The 26,458-nt window shown below is 44.8% G+C and overlaps 1 protein-coding gene and 1 pseudogene across 1 annotated transcript in view; one reads left to right on the plus strand and one right to left on the minus strand.

The window, feature by feature from the left end:
* LOC147352749 (eukaryotic translation initiation factor 3 subunit F pseudogene) overlaps positions 1-4,803 on the plus strand; it is a 43,068-nt pseudogene extending 38,265 nt beyond the window's left edge.
* A 17,476-nt stretch (positions 4,804-22,279) lies between these two features.
* The window catches only part of SCPEP1 (serine carboxypeptidase 1), a 34,034-nt gene continuing 29,855 nt past the window's right edge, over positions 22,280-26,458 (minus strand). Inside the window, exons 11-13 of the mRNA XM_086360879.1 lie at positions 25,645-25,782; positions 23,821-23,984; positions 22,280-22,886 (exon numbers count right to left, since the gene is read on the minus strand). Coding sequence (XP_086217005.1) covers positions 22,824-22,886; positions 23,821-23,984; positions 25,645-25,782 — 365 coding nt within the window. The 3' untranslated portion in view covers positions 22,280-22,823. The remainder of the gene's footprint in view (positions 22,887-23,820; positions 23,985-25,644; positions 25,783-26,458) is intronic.

The raw sequence follows: 26,458 nt of genomic DNA on the forward strand, positions 1-26,458 counted from the left end.
GCAGTTTCCATGCCCTCTCTACACACATGGTTCTCCCAGCACCTTGATGTGTTCACCAATCCAGAAGTTCCAATAACTAGAAAGTTTCATTTGAAATACTATTAAATGAAAAAAAAAAAGGTAGAGCATAAAGTATAAATACATGATGATTACAAACATTAAAAAATTAAATTTCCATATGGTTCCTGAGTTTGAACTCTCTCTTCTTGACCATAGAAGAAGGTATGAAACTGTACCATGAATCCAGAAAAAGTATTTGGAGAGTTAACTATTTTTTACAACTGTATTCAGATAACGATCATCAAGGATAGAGAAAATCAGCTCAAGTGACTAATGGATTAATGAAGAAATCAAAGAGGAAATCACAAAGTACCTACAGACAAGTGAAAATGAAAACATAGCAATCCGAAGTCTATATAACATAGACAGTTCTAAGGGGAAAGTTTATAGTGATACAAGCTAACCTCAGCAAACAAGAAAAATCTCATACAAACAACCTAACTTTACACCTAAAGGAACTATAAAAACATCAGAGCAGAAATAAATGAAATGGAGAGGAAAAAAAGGATCAATGAAACTAAGAGTTGGTTCTTTTTTTTTTTTTTTTAAGTCTTTTTTAAAGTATGTTAGCAACTGTTTTTATTTTATTAAGACTTATTTGTCTGTGGCTGCTCCGGGGCTTAGTCTTTTTTAAAGTATGTTAGCAACTGTTTTTATTTTATTAAGACTTATTTGTCTGTGGCTGCTCCGATCTTAGAGGAACTTTCAGCTTTTCACCATTTAAATTTTATTTATTTATTTGTTTTTGGCTGTTCTGGGTCTTCAGTGCTATGCATGGGCTTTCTCTAGTTGCTGTAAGTGGGGGCTGCTCTTTGTTGCACTGCGCAGGCTTCTCACTGCAGCGTCTTCTCTCGTGGAGCACGGGCTCCAGGCACATGCGCTTCAGTAGTTCCAGTGTGTGGGCTCAGAAGTTGCAGCTCAAGGCTTCTAGAACTCTGGTTCAGTAGTTATTGCACATGGGCTTAGTTGTTCCATGGCAAGTGGACTCTACCTGGGCTAGGGATTGAACCCATGTCCCCTGCATTGACAGGCAGATTCTTTACCACTGAGCCACCAGGGAAGCCCAAGAGCTGGTTAACAAAATTGATAAATCTTTAGCCAGACTCATCAAGAAAGAGATAGAGAAGGCCCAAATTAATAAAACCAGAAATGAAAAATGAGAAGTTAAAAGCAACACCACAGAAATATAAAGGATCATATTAACAAAATTACTATGAACAATTATACAACAATAAAATGGACAACCTAGAAGAAATGGACAAACTTCTAGAAATGTACAACCTCTCAAGATTGAATCAAGAAGAAATAGAAAATGTGGACAGACCAATTACCAGTAATGAAGTTGAATCAGTAATATTAAAACTTCCAACAAACAAAAGTCCAGGACCAGATGGCTTCATAGGTGAATTTTACCAAATGCTTGGAGAAGAGTTAACATCTATCTTCCTCAAAAATTCCAAACAATTGCAGAGGAAGAAATGTTTCTGAACCCAATCAACAAGGCCAGCATCACCCTGATACCAAAACCAGATAAAGCTATCACACACACAAAAAGTAAAGGCCAATACCACTGATGAACATAGACGAAAAATTCCTCAACAAAATATTAGCAAATTGAATTCAACAATATATTAAAAAGATCACAGACAATGATCAAGTGGGATTTACCCCAGGGATGTAAGGATGGATCAATATTCACAAGTCAATGTGACATATCATATTAACAAACTGAAGAACAAAAATCATATACTCATCTCAATAGAAACACAAAAATTTTACTAAAAAGCTTTTGGTAAGTTCATAATTTATGATTTAAATTTATGATTAAAAACTCTCCAGAAAGTGGATATAGAGGGAACATACCTCAGGATCATAACGGTGATATATGACAAGCCTACAGCTTAACACCATACTGACCAGTGAAAAGCTGCAACTTCCTTGGTGGTCCAGTGGTTAAGAATCCGCCTGCCAAGGCAAGGGACGTGGGTTTGATCCCTGGTCCGGGAAGATCCCATATGCCATGGAGCAACTAAGCCCATGCAGCACAACTACTGAAGTCTGTGCACCCTAGACCTCTGCAACAAGAGAAACCACGACAGTGAGGAGACCACATACTGCAGTTAGAGAGTAGCCCCAACTCACTACAGCTAGAGAAAGCCCATGCACAGCACTGAAGACCCAGAACAGCCAAAATCAAATAAATAAATAAACTTTAAATGGTGAAAAGCCGAAAGTTCCTCTAAGATCAGAAACAAGACAAAGATGTCCCCTCTCTCCACTTTCATTCAACATAGTGTTGGAACTCCTAGTCACAGAAATCAGACAAGAAAAAGAAAGAAAAGGAATCCAAATTGGAAAAGAATAAGTAAAACTGTCACAGTTTGCAGATGCCATGCTACTATACACAGAAAATTCTAAAGATGCCATCAAAAAACTGATAGAACTCATCAATGAATTTGGTAAATTTGCAGGATATAAAATTAATATACCTAAATCTGTTGTGCTTCTAAAAACTCATAGTTTATTTAACTATTAGAAAGAGAGGTTAAGAAAAATCTCAATTAAAATCTCATAAAAAGGGCTTCTCAGGTGGCTCAGTGGTAAAGAATTTGCCTGCCAATGCAGGGGTTTAATCCCTGATTTGGGAAGTTTCCCTCATGCTTCAGAGCAACTAAGCTTGTAGGCCGTAAGTATTGAGCCTGTGCTCTAGAGCCTGGGAACCACAGCTACTGAGCCCACAGGCCGTAACTACTGAGGCCCCCACGGCCTAGAGCCCATACTCCCGAGAAAAGAAGCCACCGCAGTAAGAAACCTGTGCACCTCAACTAGAGAGTAGCCCCGGCTCAGCACAGCTAGAGGAAAGCCCAGGCAGAACCAAGACCAAGCACAACCAAAACTTAAATAAATCGATTAGTGAAATTAAATCTTTAAAAAGTCAAATTGCATCAAAAAATAATAAAATACCTAGAAGTAAATTTAATTAAGAAGGTAAAAGACCTATAGTTGGAAACTATAAGATGCTGATGAAAGAAATTAAAGATGACACAAACAGATGGACAGATATCCTGTGCTTATGGACTGGAAGAATGAATATTGTTAAAATGACCATACTACCCAAAGCCATCTACAGATACAATGCAATACTTATCAAAATACCAATGGCATTATTTTTTTTACAGAACTAGAACAAATAATTCTATACTTTGTAGGGAAACACAAAAGATCTTGAATAGTCAAAATAATCTTGAGAAAAAAGAACAAAGCTAGAGGTATCATGTACCCTGATTTCAAACTATACTACAAAGCTAAAGTGATCAAAACAGTATCATACTCTTACAAAAACAGACATATAGATCAATGAACAGAATATAGATCCAGAAATCAGCCTACATTTATACGGGCAATTAATCTCTGACAAAAGAGGCAAGAATATATCATGGGAAAAAAACAGCCTCTTCAGTAAATGGTGTTGAAAAAACTTGACAGCTACATGCTGAATATGTCTCAAACCACGGACAAAAATAAGTTCAAAATGGATTAAAGACTTAAAAGTAAGATCTGAGACCATAAAACTCCTAGAAGAAAACATAACCAGTATACTTTTACATGAGTCTTAATAATATTTTTAATATACATCACCTCAGGTGAAAAAAAGCAAAAATATATAAACTGGGCTACATCAAATTAAAACGCTTTTCAGAGAAGGAAACTGTCAACAAAATGAAGAGATCACCTATAGAGGGGGATATAAATCTTTGCAAACAGTATTTCCTATATGGGGTTAATATCCAAAATATACAAAGAATACATACAACTCAACAAGAAAAACGCAAAAAACAGCCCAATTAAAAAGTAAGCAAATACCCTCTCGACAAGATGGTCACACACCAGCAGTACTGGCGAGCGCGCCCCCCGCCGCCCCACCCAAAGCCCCCGCTGCGGCCTCACCCCTGACCCCAGCGCAGACGCCCCTCACAGTTGCTGTCTGGCCCTGCCCTCCCAGGCCCCTTCCCCGGCGGCCGCGTGGTCATCTTGGCCTCCATCGTGGACAGCTACGAGCAACGCAACGAGGGAGCTGCCTGAGTTATCTGGACCCTGCTGGGACCCGTTGACACGCACTCAGTGGAAGTCACCAATGGCCTTTCAGTGCCACACAGTGAGTCAGGAGAGGGGGTGACTGCTGACGTGGAATTCGCTAAGAACATGTATCAAGTGCACAGGAAAGTCTCTCCAGAGGAGCTCCTCCTGGGATGGCACACTTCGGCTCACAGCATCACGGAGCACTCAGAAGCACTACAGCCCAGAAGCCCTCAACCCCATCCACCTCACGGTGGACACCAGCGTCCAGGCCTCGTCAGCACTTTAATGCATGTTCCTCGGAGGGCCCTGGGGGCGATGGTCACCTTCTGACGGTGAAAGACCCATGTTAGACACTGGACGCGCTGGAGTTGACCTGACCTGTTTTATTCCCTACCGGGTGGTTGGCCTCTCCAGTGACCTGCGGCAAGTCGGCGACCCCCAGCACTCTGTTGCAGTGTGTGAAGGGCTCGCTGTCTGGCAAGGTGTCAGCCAACAATACCGTGGGCCACTTCTTGATAAGTCTGGTTAACCAAGTACCCAGTAGAGTTCCCGAGGACTTCCAGACCATGCTCAACAACAACATCAGTGACCTGTGGATGGTGAACTATCTGGTCAACCTCTCGCAGTCACATTGCCCGCAATGAGGAGCCTGTGAATCTGTGAAGGCAGCCCTCCTGCGGTGCTGGGCCCCAGCCAACCCTGGGACCCAGAAAGGAGCGAAGGAGAAATGGTGTCTTTGTGGTTTGAGTCTCGCTGACTCAGTCAACTGCTTGTGACTCTAAAGAAAGGCAGACTACCTTTTGTAAGTGAAAGAAAAAAGTGAGCAAATAATCTAAATATTTTCCCAACGAAGACATACATATAGCCAACCAGCATATGAAAAGATGCTCAACATCACTAACCGTCAGCAAAATGTAAATGAAAACCATAAGCAACAAGGACCTACTGTATACCATAGGGAACTATAGTCAGTGTCTTGTAATAACTTGTATGGAAAAAGAATCTGAAAAAGTATATATTTAAGTTGAAGTACTTTCAACTTTTCACCATTAAATGTATGTGTGTGTATGTGTGTACACACATATCACATATATATCACTTGAACACTGTAAATCAACTATACTTCAAAAAAAAATCCACAGTGAGATATCACATCATAGCTGTCAGAATGGCTACTGTTTGTTTGTTTAAATATAGAATGGCTATTATTAAAAAGACAAATGCCAAGTGTGGGTGGAGAAATGAGAACTCTTTTTTATTGTCAATTAATTTTTGTTTATTTATTTTTGACCATGTCGGGTTTTCATCGTGGCACATAGGTTCTCTATTGCTGTGCACGTGCCTTCTCTAGCGTCAGTGCGCGGGAGCTACTCTCCAGCTGTGTGCGCAAGTGGCTCGGGGCGGTGAGTTCTCCTGTTGTGCAGCACAGGCTCTAGGGCACGTGGGCTTGGTTGCCCTGCGGTATGTGGGATCTTAGTCCTCAGACTAGGGATCAAAGTCCCCTGCGTTGGCAGGTGGATTCTTAATCACTGGCCCAGGAGGGAAGTCCTGAGCAACGACAACTCTTATAACCTGTGGATAAGCATGTGAATTGTGTAGTCACCAAGGACAGTAGTATAGAGGTTCCTCAAAAAGTTAAAAATTGAACTAGCAAATGATCCATCAGTTTCACTACTGGGAATTTATCTGAAGAAAATGAAAAGAATAATTAGAAAAGATACGTGGACCCTATGTTTACTGTGCCGTTATTTACAATAGTCAAAATACGGAAGCTACCTGAGTGTCCATCAATCGATGAATAAAGGAGATATGATATATATACATCAGATCAGATCAGTCGCTCAGTCGTGTCCGACTCTTTGCGACCCCATGAATCGTAGCACACCAGGCCTCCCTGTCCATCACCAACTCCCGGAGTTCACTGAGACTCATGTCCATCGAGTCAGTGCAAACACACACACACAGTGGAATTTTACTTTTCCATAAAAAGGAACGAAATCTTTCCATTTGCCACAATATGGACAAACCTAGAGGGTATTATGCTAAGTGAAACAAGTCAGAGAAAGACAAATACTGCGTGATTTCACTTACATGTGGATTCCAAAAAACAAAACAAGTCAACAAACTTAACAAAAGAGAACAATAGACATAGAGATAAACAGGTGGTAGCCACAGGGCAGGTGGCGGGGGGAGAGAGAAATAGGTGAGGAAGATTAAGAGGCTCATACTTTCAGTTGCAAGATAAATGAGTCATGGGTATGAAAATTATAGTGTGGGGAATATAATCAATAATTATATAACATCTGTGTATGGTGACAGATGGTAACTACACATTGTGATGATCATTTTGAAACATACAGAAATTTTCAATCACTATTTTGTATAACATGAACTAACATAGCATTGTGTTGTAGGGTAACTATACTTCACAAACAATGAACAAACAATCTCATAGAAATAGAGATCAGATTGGTGTTTACCGGAGGTGGGAGGAAATGGCAACCCACTCCAGTGTTCTTGCCTGGAGAATCCCAGGGACGGAGGAGCCTGGTGGGCTGCCGTCTATGGGGTTGCACAGAGTCAGACATGACTGAAGTGACTTAGCAGCAGCAGCAGCAGAGGTGGGAGATGGGGTCGGGGAAACTGGACCAATTATAAAATAAAAAAGTACAAGGGATGTAATGTACAACATAGTAAGTATAATTAACACTGGTGTAGGGGGTTCCCTGGTGACTCAGCAGTAAAGAACCCACATGCAGTGCAGGATATGTGGGTTTGATCCCTTAGTCAGGAAGATCCCCTGGAGAAGGGAATGGCAACCCCCTCCAGTATTCTTGCCCATGAAATCCCATGGACAGAGGAGCCTGGCGGCTACAATCCATGAGGTTGCAAAAGAGTCAGACACAACTTAGCGACTGAACAACAATGTTTCACACGGCAGTTGTTAAGAAAGTAAATCCTAAGTGTTTTCATCACAAGGCAAATATAGCTGTTTTCTACTTCTTTCATTTTAAACCTATATGAGATGATGAATGTTCACCAAACTCACTGTGGTAATCTTTTCATGGTACAGAGAGATTATTAAAGGCTGCAGACCTTTACCTTAAAACTGGGAGGAAAGATTCCATATGGATCAAGATTGGAAGAGATTATTCTTAATCTCAGTAAACCCATTTTCTCATAAATAAAATAGGGTGGTGTTTTTAGGTGCCCATTTCTTGGGGTTGATGTGAAGAATAAATGAGATGAGGCATGTAAACACTTGCCCCAGTGTTTCGTACATGGCAATGGTTAGTTACTAGCAGCATGTATGAAGAAATGGAAATCGTTGTAAGATGGAGAGTCAAGAAGGGCAAAATACTTTTTTGTAAAGTGGTTTCGAGATCAACCAGTGATAAGAAAATAATTGTAAGAAAACATTTTTAACTTAAAAAAATACCACATATCTGTTGATGGACTGGAGTCCTACGTATCTCCAGTAAGACTTGGCATATCAAGAAACTCATCAAGACTCTAAGGAGATGACAGAAAAAAATGCAACCCAGGCTAGGTTTCAAGTTGGGCCATGCTAAATGTCAAATAGACACAACACAAATGATGCAATGAACATGCCCCAGGCAAGAGTCCCCCTAAGGTTATCCAGCGATGTGAGAGACGGGTGAAAGGGCTGCTCAGTGAGGGGAAGTCTGACATCACCTAAGTCCCAAATGAAAATGGAAGCCTTAAACTGGAGATGCACTTCTCCATTTCTCAGGTAGGTTCCAGGCTGCTGCGTGATGCTCAAATTTAGTTTGGTTTGTCGAGGGTTTGCCCTGTGCTTTTTGGTACTGGGAAAGCTACAGGATCTGAAGATGAGTGAGATGCATTCTGTTCCCAGAAGAGCTCTACAGTCTGCTGGGGCAAACACGTGAGACAGCAGTGGTGATCCAAGGGAGTCGGTCTCTGAGCAGCAAGAGCCTTAGTCCTCTGGGGACAAGATGGGAGAGGGCTACAGTCAGGGAAGACTTGCCCAGGTGGTTGAAGTAGCCTAAAATAGAAGACAGATTCATTTTAAGACAGAGGACTTCTCTTTTAAATTTAATTTTTCTTAAAAATAGTTGATTTACATTTTATATTAGTGTCAGGTGTATAGTGAAGTGATTCAGTTATATTAACATATATACATATGTCCATTTTTTTACATTCTTTTCCCAAATAGGTTATTACTGGAGTATTGAATAGAGTTCCCTTTGCTGTGTAGTAGATCCTTGTTGATTATCTATTTTATATATAGTACTGTGTGTATTGGAGAAGGCAATGGCACCCCACTCCAGTACTCTTGCCTGGAAAATCCCAGGGATGGAGGAGCCTGGTGGGCTGCAGTCCATGGGGTCGCTAAGAGTCAGACACAACTGAGCGACTTCACTTTCACTTTTCACTTTCATGCATTGGAGAAGGAAATGGCAACCCACTCCAGTGTTCTTGCCTGGAGAATCCCATGGACGGAGAAGCCTGGTGGGCTGCAGTCCATGGGGTTGCACAGAGTCAGACACGACTGAAGCGACTTAGCAGCAGCAGCAGCAGCAGTGTGTGTATATTGATCTCAAACTCCTAATTGATCCCCCCCGCCACCCCCGCCCACAATTTTCCCCTTTGGTAACCATAAGTTTTGTTTTTGAAGTCTATGAGTCTGTTTCTGTTTTGTAAAGAAATTCATTTTTATAATCCTTTTAGATTCCACATGTAAGTGATATCATATGATATTTGTCTTTGTCTGACTTACTTCACTTAGTACAATAATCCCTAGGTCCATCATGTTGCTGCAAATGGCATTATTTCATTCTTTTTTATATTCCATTGTATATATGTATCACATATTCTTTATCCATTCCTCTATTGATGAACATTTAGGTTGCTTCCATGTCTTGTCCATCGTAAATGAACATTGGGGTGCATGTTTCCTTTCAAATTATGGTTTTCTCTGGATGTATGCCCAGGAATGGGACTGCTGGATCATCTGATAGTTCTACTTTTAGTTTTTAAAGAAAACTCCATCCTTCTCCAAAGTGGCCATACAAATTTATGTTCCCACCAATAGTGTAGGTGTAGGAGAGTTGCCTTTTCTTCACACTCTCTCCAGCAGTCTTTTTGATAATGGCCCTTCTGATCAGTGCCAGGTGATTCCTCATTCAGAAAGTTTCTCATATTGGACACTCAGCCTACAATCTGCCTGATTACCTACCCTACAGCATAGGCTCCATAAAGTGCAGCTAACCGTGCAACAGATGGCCCTAAGTCACAATTCCTTGTGAGAAATGCAGTTCTCCTCGCTATCACTGAAAGTGATGCTCCCAAGACTTCTGCAACAGTGAACTGCTACATCTGCCAAGAAACCTGAAAAGAGAACAGAGCAAAAGGAAAACACCACATTTCTGAAATGAGAAAATGTGGCAGGAAACTCCCTGGCAGCCCAGGGGTTAGGACTCTGCCCTCTCACTGCTGAGGGCCCGGATTTGAGCCTCAGTCAGGAACCAAGATCCCACGGGTCATATGGCACGGCCTAAAGAGAGAGAGAGAACGCGACAAATTTCATGTGCAGACAAGGTCAAAAGTGAGTATCGCTGAGGGTTGAAATTCCAGAGAAATGGACTGTTTCCTGCCATAGCAGTGGACAGAGGATGTCGAATTCATCTCTGATTGCAGTGAGCCAGTGAGCGCTGAGGGAACACAGGGATGAAAAGAATTCCTGACGCCTATCAGCCACCAGCCTGCAGTCACTCCCTACGGTGAGCCCTGAGGAAACTCAGGCTGTGAAAACACAGGATACCCGCTCCAGATAGCTGAGCTGCATATCATGGGAGTGCTTCTGTGAGCCCATACTTTTGTGTCTCCCTAGAGATGGGATTCCAGACTACCTGACCTGCCTCTTGAGAAATTTGTATGCAGGTCAGGAAGCAACAGTTAGAACTGGACATGGAACAACAGACTGGTTCCAAATAGGAAAAGGAGTACGTCAAGGCTGTATATTGTCACCCTGCTTATTTAACTTCTATGCAGAGTACATCATGAGAAACGCTGGGCTGGAAGAAGCACAAGCTGGAATCAAGATTGCCGGGAGAAATATCAATAACCTCAGATATGCAGATGACACCACCCATATGGCAGAAAGTGAAGAGGAACTAAAAAGCCTCTTGATGAAAGTGAAAGTGGAGAGTGAAAAAGTTGGCTTAAAGCTCAACATTCAGAAAACGAAGATCATGGCATCTGGTCCCATCACTTCATGGGAAATAGATGGGGAAACAGTGGAAACAGTGTCAGACTTTATTTTTTGGGCTCCAAAATCACTGCAGATGGTGACTGCAGCCATGAAATTAAAAGATGCTTACTCCTTGGAAATAAAGTTATGACCAACCTAGATAGCATATTCAAAAGCAGAGACAATGCTTTGCCTACAAAGGTCCGTCTAGTCAAGGCTATGGTTTTTCCAGTGGTCATGTATGGATGTGAGAGTTGGACTGTGAAGAAAGCTGAGCGCCGAAGAATTGATGCTTTTGAACTGTGGTGTTGGAGAAGACTCTTGAGAGTCCCTTGGACTGCAAGGAGATCCAACCAGTCCATTCTAAAGGAGATCAGCCCTGGGTATTCTTTGGAAGGAATGATGCTAAAGCTGAAACTCTAGTACTTTGGCCACCTCATGGGAAGAGTTGACTCATTGGAAAAGACTCTGATATTGGGAGGGATTGGGGGCAAGAAGAGAAGGGGATGACAGAGGATGAGATGGCTGGATGGCACCACTGACTCGATGGACGTGAGTCTGAGTGAACTCCGGGAGTTGGTGATGGACAGGGAGGCCTTGCGTGCTGCACTTCATGAGATCCTAAACAGTTGGACACGACTGAGCGACTGAACTGAACTGAACTGATACATAGCTTGGGTTTTCTTTAATTAGCAATAATCTTTTGATGTTCAGACTACCCGCCCTTTGTTACAAAACTTCTACATAACCTGGCTTCTGCCCCCATCTCCACCTCACCTCCTTGGAGCGGTTCTCTCTCTCAGGGTTACCTGAGATGCTGCCTCCCATGCTTGAAGTCCTAAAAAATTGCTGCCCAATAAAACACAACTCTCAACTTTTAGGTCACGAATAATACTTTAGTCAACACCAGACAGAACCAGTGACATAGGTAGGCGCCTGCAACAGCAAACTCAGGAGCCGCACAAATTGGAGGAGGTCCACTGTGTTCGTTCCTCATTCCCGCCCGGGGATGGCCAGTCAGCCAGCAAACTGGTGCACCTTGAAGACCTGCTCTGTACCAGGGCCACAGGAAGTCATCACCAGGAGCCTGAGGATCACAGAGTGCAGGGAGAGGTCAGGCAAGAGTGAGTAAGGGGGCTTCTAACCCAGCCTGGGGGAATCTGGGAAGGCTTCTGAGAGAAGGTCATGCTTATGCTGAGACCTGAAAGATGAGTAAGAGGGTGGGGAGGGGCAGGAGGCCTTTCAGTAAGAAGGACAGGAGAAGTTCAGTGCTGGGTGCTGAGCAGGGGGAGGCCTCTTCCCTGTTTCTGGCTTTAAGTTTTCTCTGAAGACTTTCTCTTAGGTCTTGCCCTACTTTAATCCTCTGCAAAGAGGAAGGCTGAGTTCCCTGATGGGTATGTTTTGTGTCAGTCTCAGCCTACTACCCTGATGCTATCTGTCTGCGAGGAGTGCCTAGGGGCACTCACCTGGGCCCCTGCTGCTTGTGGTGAGTCTCATCTCCCCATACTGGAGCCAGTTGTTGTGGCTGGACCAGCTCCTATGGTTCTGATCATGATTGCACCTCACAGCAACACTCAGGGATGTTTGAAAAGACAAGGTTTATTACTCACAAGACCTGGAGGGTACAGGCATGCCTGGGGCCACACTATGAGGCCATGGTTAAAGAGAGCACAAACCTGGGTTCTGCCTTTACTGGGGGTCAAGCTGGGGTGCCTAGCGTTTCATGAGTTCACTCTTCATTGAAAGTGAAAAGTAAAAGTTCAAGTGTTAGTCACTCAGTTGTGTCCGTCTCTTTGTCCCCAAGGACTGTAGCCCGCCAGGCTCCTCTGTCCATGGAATTTTCCAGGCAAGAACACTGGAATGGGTTGCCATTTCCTTCTCCAGGGGATCTTCCTGACCCAAGAATCAAACCCAGGTCTCCTGCAAGAATTTTTTTACCACCTGAGCCATCAGGGAAGTCTCACTCTTAATTGGCGAATTTAAAAGATAGGAATGGGAAGGAGACACAGGAGCAGGAAGGGAAAAAGCAGGATCTCTCAAGCAGTCAGTTATCTAGGTCACCCAGAGCTTTCTAAAGGGGGAAATCCACAGGTTGGGTGGTCTGGCTCTTTATGTAGTCGTGTAGCTCACAATGTGCTTTCTCAGTCAAACGTTTAATGTCAGGCACCTACGATAAAACAAATAAGCTAATTGTCAGGCACTTACATTACCGTATCATTCAAAGTTTAGTGCAGGAAATAGCACTGTAGATATTTTGGGCAGGGAAGGGTTTATCAGGTTTCACTGCCCAGCGCTTGACTGGAAAGACTGGAAGGAGGGAAGAGCTGGCTCAAGGAGAGGGCATCCATGGGTGAGTCTAAGACCATGGGAGAACTGCTCCACAAGTGCAGCTCCTACCACTGGAGCCACTGACTTCACAGAGGTCTCCATAGTTGAAGTCAGGGACTAGGAGCCGTCAGATAAGAAGTTGTCCCCCCAGGGGAATTCCCTGGTGGTTCAGTCGTTAAGAATCTGCCTTGCAATGCAGGGGACACGAATTCGATGCCTAGTCAGGGAGCTAGGATCCCGCATGCTGAGTGAGGCACAAGTAAAACCACTCACGAGAAGCCCGTGCCCCACAACTACTGAGCCCACGTGCTGCAATGAAAGACCCTGAATGATGTAATGAAGATACCACGTACTGCAGTTAAAGACCTGAAGCAGTTGAATAAACAATTTTTTAAAAAAAAGAAGACGAAGAAGCTGCCACCCCAACAGATGCTTCATACACACAGGAAAAATGGATGCTGGAACATTACTGCTGAAAAATCTCATGATTCCATAACCCGGCTTGCCAGATAAATAAATAAATAAGGGCCACCGTCGAATTTCCACCTTACTTACAACCAGAACCCTAGGTGCAAAGGCTTCTGTGAGTATAGGCTAGCTTTCTGACCTCTGCTCTCAGGAAGGTGCCTATGAGGGTGGGCTGGGAGGTAAAAGCTGATTCACGGTGTTCATCGCAGTGGGGCACAGATGCTGGTCTACATTTCTTGTATGTAGCCTGGATCCTGGCTTAGGGGATTTGGTTTTCTTTTTTCCTCCCTACCAGTGACAGAGCCAGAGTAAGAAGACAAAGTCTAAGTGAGTAAAAATCCCCCTACAGGCCCCACCAGGGAACTGGGAGTAGAAAAAGTACGCAAGACCCCTGTTAGTTAATGATCTTTCAAGAAAGCACGTTTGCTTGGGCACAAAACCAGGGAGGCTTGCTTAGCAACAAAACCATGCAACAGAAGCAGAAGACGTGCCCCCAAACAATACAACAGTGGTGGCAGGAGACCCATATCCTGCCCAGTGAGCTCAGCAAGTTCATAATCCCTAGGACGTGCTCTCTGCACACATGAAAAACAAGATTTGTGGACCTAGGTTGGCCATGCAGCGACAAGAAAACGCTCAGGTCAACCTGGATGAGGAGCTGATGATGGAAGCGTGAAGTCCACTCAAGAAAGAACAAGAAGTTCTTCTCCCGCTCCCCACTCTTTCACTGATTACAAAACCATAGCCCAGGAAGTTCTTGGGGAAGCACCCCTTGCCCACCTGCTTGTAAGCCTCACAAGTCTCCTATTGTAATAAATCACTTCTTAGCTATCACTTTGTCTCTCACTGAACTCTCTTCTGCACTGAGACATAAAGGACCATGGTACTGGAGCTCTTCGGAGCCCCCGAAACAACACCAGATGGTTTTTCACTAGAATGAGCAAGAGGCGGGGTCTGCCCTACACACTGCATCGTTCCCTTGGATGGGCTGGTTCAAGGTCAATTAGCAAGTGCATTCTGATTCAAACACTAAGCTGTGTCCCCTAATCTATTTTCGTTTTCTTATCTGCTGACTTTATTGTGTTGTTTTCAGTTGTTTCAGAACTTGGGTGGGAACAGGATAAAATTTATAGGGCCCTCCCAAGGAACACATCTTCTAATACGGCTGCAGTGAAAAGTGATGGGATAAAGAGACACGAGGCTGAAAAGGCCCCTGATTCTATTAGGTCAGAGTCCCTTGGACTGCAAGGAGATCCAACCAGTCTATTCTAAAGGAGATCAGCCCTGGGTGCTCTTTGGAAGGAAGGATGCTAAAGCTGAAACTCCAGTACTTTGGCCACCTCATGCGAAGAGTTGACTCATTGGAAAAGACTCTGATGCTGGGAGGGATTGGGGGCAGGAAGAGAAGAGGACGATGGAGGATGAGATGGTGGGATGGCACCACCGACTCGATGGACGTGAGTTTGAGTGAACTCCGGGAGTTGGTGATGGACAGGGAGACCTGGCGTGCTGCGATTCATGGGATTGCAGAGTCGGACACAACTGAGCGACTGAACTGAACTAACTAAGGATTTTGGAGTTGAACTTAAGGCCACGGGGAAGCCCCTTCTACATCAGGTGTGTGAGACTTGAGGAGATCCTGAAAGTCTGTACATCATCATGTTTTCTCCTCTGCCCCTTCTCTTGACAAGAAGAGTTCCGAGGTGAAAAAAGATAGAGGGAGGCAGTAGAAAATGAGTGTTAAGCCACCTGGTAGACAGTCTCTCAATGGCTGCCAGGGATGTCTGCTTCCTGTATTCACATCCTTGTGTAATTTCCTTCACCTACACAAGGGCAGGACCTACTGACTTTCTTCTTAAGAGCCGGTGATAAGATAGCATTCTGGGATCAGGCTATGAAGGAAGGTGACCTCCACCTTGCTCACCTTCTCTCCCTGACTCTTCTCTCTCACTTGCTCTGATGAAGCAAATAAGGAGTCCCTAGGTCTCTCTGGACTTTGCTTTTTGCCAAAGTGATTGGTCCAAAAAAACAAAACAAAACCCCAAACAAAAAGCAAAAAGTGGTTGGTTCATCCTACAGCAGGGGACCACAGCAAAATCTAGGCACCTCTGCCATTAGTGAATAGGGCCCTAAGGAAGGTTCCCAATACAGATAGCCCATGACTTGCAACAGTTTGCCTTCCAATTTTCCGATGATGATGCAAAGCAAATTACATTCAGTAGAAACCTTACATCAGATTTTGCTTTCTTTTTAAAAATTATTTACTTATTTATTGACTTGTTTTCAGTTGCGCTGGGTCTCTGTTGCTGTGCGCGGGCTTTCTCTAGTTGCGGTGAGCAGGAGCTACCCTTTCTCGTGGGCTCCGCAGTTGTGGCTCTAGGCCCGAGAGTGTGCAGGCTCCAATAGCTGTGGAGTGTAGGTCCAGCAGTTGCAGAATGTGGGCTTTACTTGCTCCGTGGCAGGTAAAATCTTCCTGGACCGGGGTCGAACCCATGTCCCCTGCACTGGCAGGTGGATTCCTATCCACTGCACCAGGGAAGTTCCATCCTATGCTGAACTGTGCTCTTTCCCTGAGTAGCAATACCTGCTACAATGCTTTCTTGGGATGCTGGACAGTGGCAGCAGCCACAGCTCCCAGTCAGCCACATGATCATGAGACACTGACAACCATTCTGGTTTTCACTTTCAGTACACTATTCAACAAATCACATGAGACAGTCTGTACTTTATTATACAATAGCTCTATTGTATTGTTAGATGATTTTGCCCAATTGCAGGCTAATGTAAGTGTTCTAAGCTTGTTTAGGATAGGCTGGGGCTATGCTAGATAAGATAGGTAAGTTAGGTATATTAAATGCAATTTCAACTTATTATTTTATAACATGTGATGGATTTGTCAGGATGTAACCCCATCAAATGGAGAAGGTGATGGCAGCCCACTCCAGTACTCTTGCCTGGAGAATCCCATGGATGGAGGAGCCTGGTGGGCTGCAGTCCATGGGGTGGCTAGGAGTCGGACACGACTGAGCGCCTTCACTTTCACTTTTCACTTTCATGCATTGGAGAAGGAAAAGGCAACCCACTCCAGTGTTCTTGCCTGGAGAATCCCAGGGATGGCGGAGCGTGGTGGGCTGCCGTCTATGGGGTCGCACAGAGTCGGACACAACTGAAGCAACTTAGCAGCAGCAGCAGCAGCAACCCCATTAAAAGTTGATGAAGATCTGTTCTTATTGCTCAAGATCCCAGCATCTACCTCCCTTAGGCAGATAACAACTAAACAGACCATATGGACCCATGACATCCAATCTTTCAGAATAAAAACTCAGGGAACAATCTGAAAGTTAACCAAACAAACAGGATGGGGAATGAGATTATGCTATAACTACCCTCATTCAAAGGGTACCCTCATTCATATGCATAAACAAGCAAGCATGAAAAATACCCATAACCAATCTCAACTAAAATGGAGGAAATTAACACAAAAGACAAAAGACAGGTGAAATAGATGAGGAACAGTCCTTGGAAGGTTTGCACTAGGCAATTCTAAATACTTTGCTCCCACTCAAGGAAATTAAAGCAAACACGGAGTTCATGAAACAAGAAATTAAGAAACAGATGAGAAGACAAGAGTTAATAAGGTGAAACAGCAGCTCACATAAGTAGGGAAAAATCAATTTCCATCCTACAAATGTTACAGAATCTCCAGTCTTGTGGGCCATTCTAATCAGAAACAGAGGAAATTTAATTCTGGAAAACAGTTTGGCTGAAGTAAGTTGGAACATTACAAAGACTACGGTTGACCCCTTTTTAACTTGGTACCCACACATTGCCTGAAACCACATTTACTCTCAAATAGAGACAAGAACAAAACCATGCTTCTGTTTAATATGACACACTATCCCTTTTACAACCAAAACCATTCTCACATCATCCCCAGGAGAGCATCAGGGTCAGGATTCCTTTTTTGCCTTTGGAAATCAGATTGATTATATTCTTTGCAGCCAAAGATGGAGAAGCTCTATACAGTCAGCAAAAACAAGACCAGGAGCTGACTGTGGCTCAGATCATGAGCTCCTTATTGGCAAATTCAGACTTAAATTGAAGAAAGTAGGGGAAACCACTAGACCATTCAGGTATGACCTAAATCAAATCCCTTATGATAATACAGTGGAAGTGAGAAATAGATTTAAGGGACTAGATCTGATAGATAGAGTGCCTGATGAACTATGGGCTGAGGTTCATGACATTGTACAGGAGACAGGGATCAAGACCATCCCCATGGAAAAGAAATGCAAAAAAGCAAAATGGCTGTCTGGGGAGGTCTTACAAATAGCTGTGAAAAGAAGAGAAATGAAAAGCAAAGGAGAAAAGGAAAGATATAAGCATCTGAATGCAGGGTTCCAAAGAATAGCAAGAAGAGATAAGAAAGCCTTCCTCAGTGATCAATGCAAAGAAATAGAAGAAAACAACAGAATGGGAATGACTAGAGATCTCTTCAAGAAAATTAGAGATACCAAGGGAACATTTCATGCAAAGATGGGCTCGATAAAGGACAGAAATGGTATGGACCTAACAGAAGCAGAAGATGTTAAGAAGAGGTGGCAAGAATACACAGAAGAACTGTACAAAAAAGATCTTCATGACCCAGATAATCACGATGGTGTGATCACTCACCTAGAGCCAGATATCCTGGAATGTGAAGTCAAGTGGGCCTTAGAAAGCATCACTACGAACAAAGCTAGTGGAGGTGATGGAATGCCAGTTGAGCTATTTCAAATCCTGAAAGATGATGCTGTGAAAGTGCTGCACTCAGTACGCCAGCAAATTTGGAAAACTCAGCAGTGGCCACAGGACTGGAAAAGGTCCGTTTTCATTCCAATCCCAAAGAAAGGCAATGCCAAAGAATGCTCAAACTACTGCACAATTGCACTCATCTCACATGCTAGTAAAGTAATGCTCAAAATTCTCCAAGCCAGGCTTCAGCAATACGTGAACTGTGAACTTCCAGATGTTCAAGCTGGTTTTAGAAAAGGCAGAGGAACCAGAGATCAAATTGCCAACATCCGTTGGATCATGGAAAAAGCAAGAGAGTTCCAGAAAAACATCTATTTCTGCTTTATTGACTATGCCAAAGCCTTTGACTGTGTGGATCACAATAAACTGTGGAAAATTCTGAAAGAGATGGGAATACCAGACCACCTCACCTGCCTCTTGAGAAACCTGTATGCAGGTCAGGAAGCAACAGTTAGAACTGGACATAGAACAACAGACTGGTTCCAAATAGGAAAAGGAGTACGTCAAGGCTGTATATTGTCACCCTGCTTATTTAACTTCTATGCAGAGTACATCATGAGAAACGCTGGGCTGGAAGAAACTGGAAACAAGCTGGAATCAAGATTGCCAGGAGAAATATCAATAACCTCAGATATACAGATGACACCACCCTTATGGCAGAAAGTGAAGAGGAACTTAAAAGCCTCTTGATGAAAGTGAAAGAGGAGAGTGAAAAAGTTGGCTTAAAACTCAACATTCAGAAAACGAAGATCATGGCATCTGGTCCCATCACTTCATGGGAAAGAGATGGGGAAACAGTGGAAACAGTGTCAGACTTTATTTTTTGGGGCTCCAAAATCATTGCAGATGGTGACTGCAGCCATGAAATTAAAAGACGCTTACTCCTTGGAAGAAAAGCTATGACCAACCTAGATAGCATATTGAAAAGCAGAGACATTACTTTGCCAACAAAGGTCTGTCTAGTCAAGGCTATGGTTTTTCCAGCGGTCATGTATGGATGTGAGAGTTGGACTGTGAAGAAAGCTAAGCGCTGAAGAATTGATGCTTTTTAAACTATGGTGTTGGAGAAGACTCTTGAGAGTCCCTTGGACTGCAAGGAGATCCAACCAGTCTATTCTGAAGGAGATCAGCCCTGGGTGTTCTTCGGAAGGAATGATGCTAAAGCTGAAACTCCAGTACTTTGGCCACCTCATGCGAAGAGTTGACTCATTGGAAAAGACTCTGATGCTGGGAGGGATTGGGGGCAAGAGGAGAAGGGGACGACAGAGGATGAGATGTCTGGATGGCATCACTGACTCGATGGACTTGAGTCTAAGTGAACTCCGGGAGTTGGTGATGGACAGGGAGGCCTGGCGTGCTGCGATTCATGGGGTGGCAAAGAGTCGGACACGACTGAGCAACTGAACTGAACTGAATGTTCATTCTTTTCCTAGCTGATTTACACTCCTGTTTTGACTTCTTGTAACTTAAAATACTTACATATAAAGTGATTATGAGTCATGTGAGATTCAATGATAGAGAGAGGAGATAAAACCATTTTGGTTAATATTTATTAAAATATATTCACATCAAAGTAAGGAAGAAATATTTATAACTATTAGAGGCCTCATTCCAGAGCTGGTCACAAGGCCACCTGCTAGTATTTACAACCACTATCATCTATATTCATTTCGTATTTCTTTTGCCCTCAGCAAGCACCTCAGTTGTTAGATTCTTGCCTGGTGGGATGACTCCAGCCTTTTGTGAAGTCTGGGACATTGACTGTCTAAACTGGGTTGTTGTAGTTTTCCATTTATCTTTTAGTTTTTTAATTGGTGTTTAGTTGACTTACAATGTTGTATTAATTTCTGCTGTACAGAAAAGTGATTCAGTTATATTTATATATAGATTCAGTTATATATATATTCTTAAAATTTTTTTTCCATCAGTTTATCCGTTTTGGATACCAAATATAGTTCTCTGTGCTGTACAGTAGGATCTTATTGTTTAGCCCTTTTCCATTGGTCTTAATCAGAGGATATGGGAGTACTAAGAGGCACCCCAAAGGGTCTCCTGCAGTATCCCTTCTCACCTCCACTGTGTAGCAGCAACCCATTTTCCCCTTACTAGTCTGGTCCATCACCCAGCCAGTACTTTGCCTATTGATTCAGTGCCCAAAGATGCCAGATGGCAGCTTCAAGTTCCAATTTAATGCAGTCTTTGCTGTTTCTCAAAGTGACACAGTGAAAGCATTTTTCCCTTTGTAATGAAGATCTCTAGACCAGCAGATGCTAAAGCTGCAGAGATGGGAAGCAAAAGTTTGTTGGATTGTTAACCCTGAGAAGACTGACGTTCGTATGTATCCCTTGATTCCTGAACTTCGGAATCCAGGGTATGGGAGAAACTAACGTTGATTTAGAGCATTCAAGCATTCACCACAAACCGGTGGACACTGCCCCAGTCCTGCCCGGTGTCACCACCTACCTGGCAATACAACTGAATCTTCAAAAAGCCAACAGTCAATCATCTGTCAAAGGGGTTGCTTCAAGATGATGGGGAATAAGGACGGACCAGTGAATTCAAAGAGCAAGAACCCACGGCTGTATTTCATTTGCTGTGAATTCCACGATGGCGGATGAGGCGTTCTGGAAGCCCACAGATGGCAGTTTTGGCAGAAGCTTTGTAGGCAGTGAAATCTACATCCAGAATAAGTGGCAGTTCCAGTAGGAGCTGCCTCTTCCATCATGAAAGTGGTTCAGGGTAATCAACCTGATGCCAGGTGGCTGGCTGAGCCCTTGTAACAATGGTGTTACGTTAGGGGCTCGGTGCCGCCTCTGCTGCTGGCAGATTGGGCACTCAGCAGTAGGTGCAGCCAGGTCAGTCTTGATGGACACACGCTCCTGGTACTGAGCCATACATAGCCCCCATGATAGCCAGGGCCACTTCGTTCACGAGCTCACAGGAATTGCTGGGGTGGGGGGTGCTGTCTGATGTCTACCAAATGGGTCATCCCAACCACTCGATTATGAAGCCCTTCCTCTACCCTGTGATGAGCATGCCATGGAACTGAAATATCTTCCTGCTCTGCCATTCAGAGGGCTCTATCCTCAGACCTCTTCTTCAGACCTTTCCATTTTTTCATTGTGCTCCTTCCAGTTCCACTCTCCAACCAAACCATGATTTGGTGCAGACCCTTCCTTCCAGCCACTTCTCCCTGCAGGCAAAATGAACGAAGTTCCCCAAGTTCTGCCCACCGGGAGGACTCCCCTTCACCACCATCTGGGCTGTCCCGGAGAGGAGCTTCAGTGCAAAGCCGCTCACGTTCAGATGATGCATGGCAATCACGCAGAACCATCTGAAAACCAACCTGAGACTCTTCTTCCTGAGTCCACTTGCAGAAAATCCCCATGAAACCATGGGCACAGCTTGAGAGAGGATATAATATAGCAGCAACAGAGGCCTTAGGCAAGTCTGGGAATTGGTTATAGGATATCAGGGCAAGAGACTAACCTCCTCAGGTGGCGATAGAAGGGCTTCCAGGGGCAAAAAAGCTTTGCAGTCCCAGCTTCACTGGACTCTGCCACACATATGACATATTCTAATGCGCAAACTTGCATTCCTTTCCCCAACATACCCTAACTTCTAACAAAAAAGACCCTGTGTGGTTGGGAATTCAACTTGTCCACTTCAATGTCTCAAGGGCTCATAAGACTCAGTAACTAGTTATACTCATAGTGAAATTTTTTCCCAGCAGAAGCGACAGGAGACTGCCATTCACTGGTGGAGTCTAGAGGGACCCAGTAGAAGACTCTCAGTTCTTCCTGGTCCACACAGGAGTAGACACACAGGAGTTGCTCTCTCCCCAACAGCAAACCAACTCATGGGGGAAAGTGTGGAGCACCGCCCAAGAAGTCTGTTTTAGCATCAGGTCAGAAGGGGCTGGTCACCGTAGGCGTAACCCATTGTAACTCTTTCCCCACACTCAGCAGGATAAGACTCTGTGTTGGGTTTTCAAAATCTTAGCCCCACAACTACCAGAAGTGGTATTTGTTTCAAGGCTATCATTGAAGCCTTTGTAGATTATAAGCCATGAATTACACTTAAAAGTCCCGAACTCAGCATTTAAAAAATGTTACAATTTTTTGACCTGACCAGTATACTTTTGGGGAATTTTTGTAATAAAATGATAAGGATGTGTGTAAAAATGTAACTATCAGGAAATATCACCAGAGCACCGTTTATAAAAGCAACAAACTAGAAACTGCTTATGGGAAACAACTGAGTATTTAGTAGGTAAATTATGGTACAGCTATAAAATTGGATGCTCAGCACACATTAAAATGTTACAGGAGAACAATTTATTGACACGAAAAGGTGTTCAGGACATACTGATGTGTGAACAAAATGGACCATGACATAACACAGCAATGATTGCGTTTTTGTAAAAAAATATGTATGTATATATAGCAAAAAAAGGGTTGTCGGGAGAACACTTAACTGGTAATAGTGCTTTTCCCTGGGAAAGGAGCATACAGATATTTATTTGGTTCTTTGTTTGCATCTCCAGTTTTCTCTGTAAGTCACACAATTTGCTTTTATAATAAGAAAACATTAAGCTATTTCAATTCTTCATTTTGATTAAAACAAATCCATTTTTTAAAAAAAGTCTTCCCAAGCAGAAATGATTTGCAAGTTGCTACAGAGGCAATGATTCTGTTCTCTGCCAAAGCTGACGGGAACTTGCACAATCAGCCCAAGTCAGCCACTCCCCGGGAGTCAGACTCGAGGGGAGAAGGGTGGTTCCTACAGCACCAGACTGCTCCCAGGGGCTCCCGTGCCCTGAGGCCAAGCAGTTCACCTGCAGCCAGCCCAGGCCATCCTATTCTTGCTGAGTCACCAGCCTCATCATTTTCAGGGCCATGTCCGGTTGGTCGGAAGGAACCTGGAAGCAAGGAGGATCTGCGTTAGTGCTCCCGGCTCTCTGCCTGGGCCTGGGGTCAGGACTGGCTCCGAGACCCTGCTCCCGGGAAGGGGACCAGTTTTGTGATAACACCCTTGGAGGACAGCCGTGCCTGGGTGCCATCCTCAAGAGAGCACCCCTTCTGTGAAATGACCCCTGTGCTGGACACACGCTTTCCCGAGCTCCCATGATGCTGGGCTGCAGGGGTCCAGAGGACTCAACATTCAGGAAGGAAACGTGCCTCCTTTTCCGTAACTTCCAGAGCCACTGCTGCTACCATGCACTCCCTGCCTTGCACCCTGCACTGCGCTCAGCCTTACAGATGACCGAGCTCTAATATCACTCCCTCAAAGCGTCAGGGAGGGCTTCCCTGGTAGTCCAGTGGTTAAAAATCCTCCTGCCAAAGCAGGGAACATGGCTTCGATTCCTGGTCTGGGAAGATGCCACATGCCGCAGGGCAACTCAGCCCTTGTAGCCCAGGCTACTGAGCTGGCGCTCTGGAGCCCACGACCTGCAAGGACTGAAGCCTGTGTGCCTAGAGCCCCTGCTCTGCCATGAGAGAATCCACTGTTTTTCTCTTGTGAACCGCAACTAGAGAAAAACCTAGCGCAGTCAAAAGATCAGATAAATAAATAAAACAGTATAGCCGTTAAAAGAAAAATTTTAAAAAAAGCAAAAAATGTTAGGGAAAGACAATTCCTTCCTCTCTCCTATTCAGGACAAACTGTCCAGAGGAAAGCAACATTCAACTCATTTAACCTGAAGAGCAGAGGGTAGAGACCCCAGCACTAAATCTCTCAGCAGACGAACTACTCCAGTGAAGCAAACACACCGATCCCCAGGCACCTATGAGACCAGCGCGTGTGGCTCCCTCCACCCCCAGAGCCGTGAATCTGGGACAGACGCTGACTCTCACCATGTGTCCAGCTCTGAGAATCCAGTAGAAAGCCAGGTTCTTGTAGGACTTGACAAAGGCAGATGTTTCTGAAGATCTGGGGTCACTGTGCAGGGGCTTCCACTTCAGCTGCCTGAATTTGGGCAATTCTTTCCATTTCAGTTTTCGCATCCAGTTCTCCTGACCTGGCAAGAGGAACAAAGCATGGCCCAGCATGAAGAGCTGAGAAGAGCAGAAACCGAAATCTGGGTCCTATAACTTGGCACAGAATTTGAAAGTGGGGAGGCACACAAAATGCACTTGGGATCCTTCTAAAATGCAAATTCCAATGGAGTACATCGGGCGGGACCTGAGACTCTGCATTTGTAGCACTGGGTGCCCCAGCCACAGCCAGGCTGCCCAGGACAAACCTAACAGCTGTGCTTTTTGCCCATGACCCTCCCATGGCTCCCCCGCTCCAAAGGAAGGAGCCTTGGGACCTCTGGGGGCAGGCAGGGCTGCCAGGAGGACAGAGAAGCCCCAGGTAGGCAGACGGTGGACCACGTGGGGAGTACATGGAAGAAATGCAGAACCGTTTCAAAATGTCCTCAGTGATCTTGGCTCACAAGTCGCAGAAATATTCAGTGCTGCTCACACTCGCCAGATCACATGCCTCAGTCTGAGCCTCTCCCTGGCCCTCCTGAAACCAGGAGGTGGGCACAGGGTGGCAGGCAGCACGGCAGTGACCCCACAAAGACCACGTCCCCTGGGTCCTCAGCTGGATAGGGTCAGCAGCCTTCCCCTTGCAGTGTTACCTTCTCCTTGACACAAAAAGAGAGGCTTTCCCTTAGCTAACTGGTGTCTTTGTCCAATGGTCAAGGAAACATCTTCTTTCTAAATTCTGAGGTGGGGGTGGGAATTAACCTTTTCTTTAATCATACCTCTAAAGGTCAACATTCAGAAAAACTCAACATTCAGAAAACTAAGATCATGGATGGCATCTGATCCCATCGCTTCATAGCAAATAAATGGGGCAACAACGGAAACAGTGACAGACTTTATTTTCTTGGGCTCCAAAATCACTGCAGATGGTGACTGCAGCCATGAAATTAAAAAAGACGCTTGCTCTTTGGAAGAAAAGCTATGACTAACCTAGACAGCATATTAAAAAGCAGAGACATTACTTTGCTGTCTAAGGTCCATCTGGTTGAAGTTATGGTTTTTCCAGTAGTCATGTATGGATGTGAGAGCTGGATGATAAAGAAAGCTGAGCGCCAAAGAATTGACACTTTTGAACTGTGGTGTTGAAGAAGACTCTTGAGAGTCCCTTGGACTGCAAGGAGATCCAACCAGTCCATCCTAAAGGAAATCAGTCCTGAATATTCATTGGAAGGACTGATGCTAAAGCTGAAACTCCTATACTTTGGCCAACTGATGAGAAGAACTGACTCATTGGAAAAGACCCTGATGCTGGGAAAGATTGAAGGCGGGAGAAGGGGACGACAGAGGATGAGATGGTTGGATGGCATCACCGACTCAATGGATATGAGTTTGAGCAAGCTCTGGGAGTTGGTGATGGACAAGGAGGCCTGGCGTGCTGCAGTTCATGGGGTCGTGAAGAGTCAGATACGACTGAGCGACTGAACTGACTGACTGAAGACCTCAAAAGAAGGACAGGCCGGACTTCTCTGAGGGGGTCACCACCTCGGGCAGCCCTGCCCTCTTCAAAGAGCCAAGGTCAGAGGTGGATGCAGGTAACGGAAAATGGCCCTCCTCCTGCCACATCAATGTCACTTCCCTCCCCCAAGCAAGGGGCCAGCTCCATCCACAACACTGCCTCCTCTTTCCCCTCAGACCGGTTGCTACCCATGGTGTCCACGATGAGGTCGAGCTGTCCATTATACACCGTCACGTTGACCCCGGCTTCCAGCAGCTCGTCCACAATGCTGATGACTGGCTTCATGAAGTCCCCCTCCATGTTCAGGAAGACGATGGGGGCCTGGCCTGTACAAGCGGAAGGAGAAAGAGAGAGCGGCTTGGAACCTGCCTGAACAAGAGGCACTCTTCAGTCCAGAGCCTCCAGGACCCCAAGAGTGACCGCCACACACCATGTGAGGAAGACTGAACACACCACTGCTTCCCCAACAGAACCCGCCGGCCCAGAACCTGCTGGCCCGGAAATCCGTGCCCCAGGCTGGCCGTGCAGAAGGCGAGCACTAACAGTGCACACGCTCTGTTCACTCAGGTGCTCGTGACGAGAGCAGATGCTGTGTGTCATGAGGGTTGGAAACCGAGAGAAGGCCAGTGCCCAAGGAAATAGGACTGATCTCTTTTAGCATGGACTGGTTGGATCTCCTTACAGTCCAAGGGACTCTCAAGAGTCTTCTCCACCACCACGGCTTTGGGGTCAGCTGAGTTTTCCTCCTTTACTGAGTAACACCAAGGCTAAGGTTTCTGATTTTTGCTTTCCTCCAGGGCCAGGTTAAGTAGGGCTAACTGAAATCATCAACAAACCGGCCCTGAACATAGCTGGAGCTTGTCCCTGGTACAGCCACATGGATGACCAGCCCCGGGCAACAGGGGAGGCGGTCTGCACAGCATTCTTGTTGGATCCCTGACCACGTTGAAAAACAAGGGCAACAGCCACCACTGAATTTTATCTGCCAGTCACTGTGCTAAG

Source organism: Bos grunniens, chromosome 19, assembly GCF_055505025.1.
Source record: "Bos grunniens cultivar Pamir isolate PY7600 chromosome 19, Bosgru_T2T1.0, whole genome shotgun sequence".
NCBI lineage: Eukaryota > Metazoa > Chordata > Mammalia > Artiodactyla > Bovidae > Bos > Bos grunniens.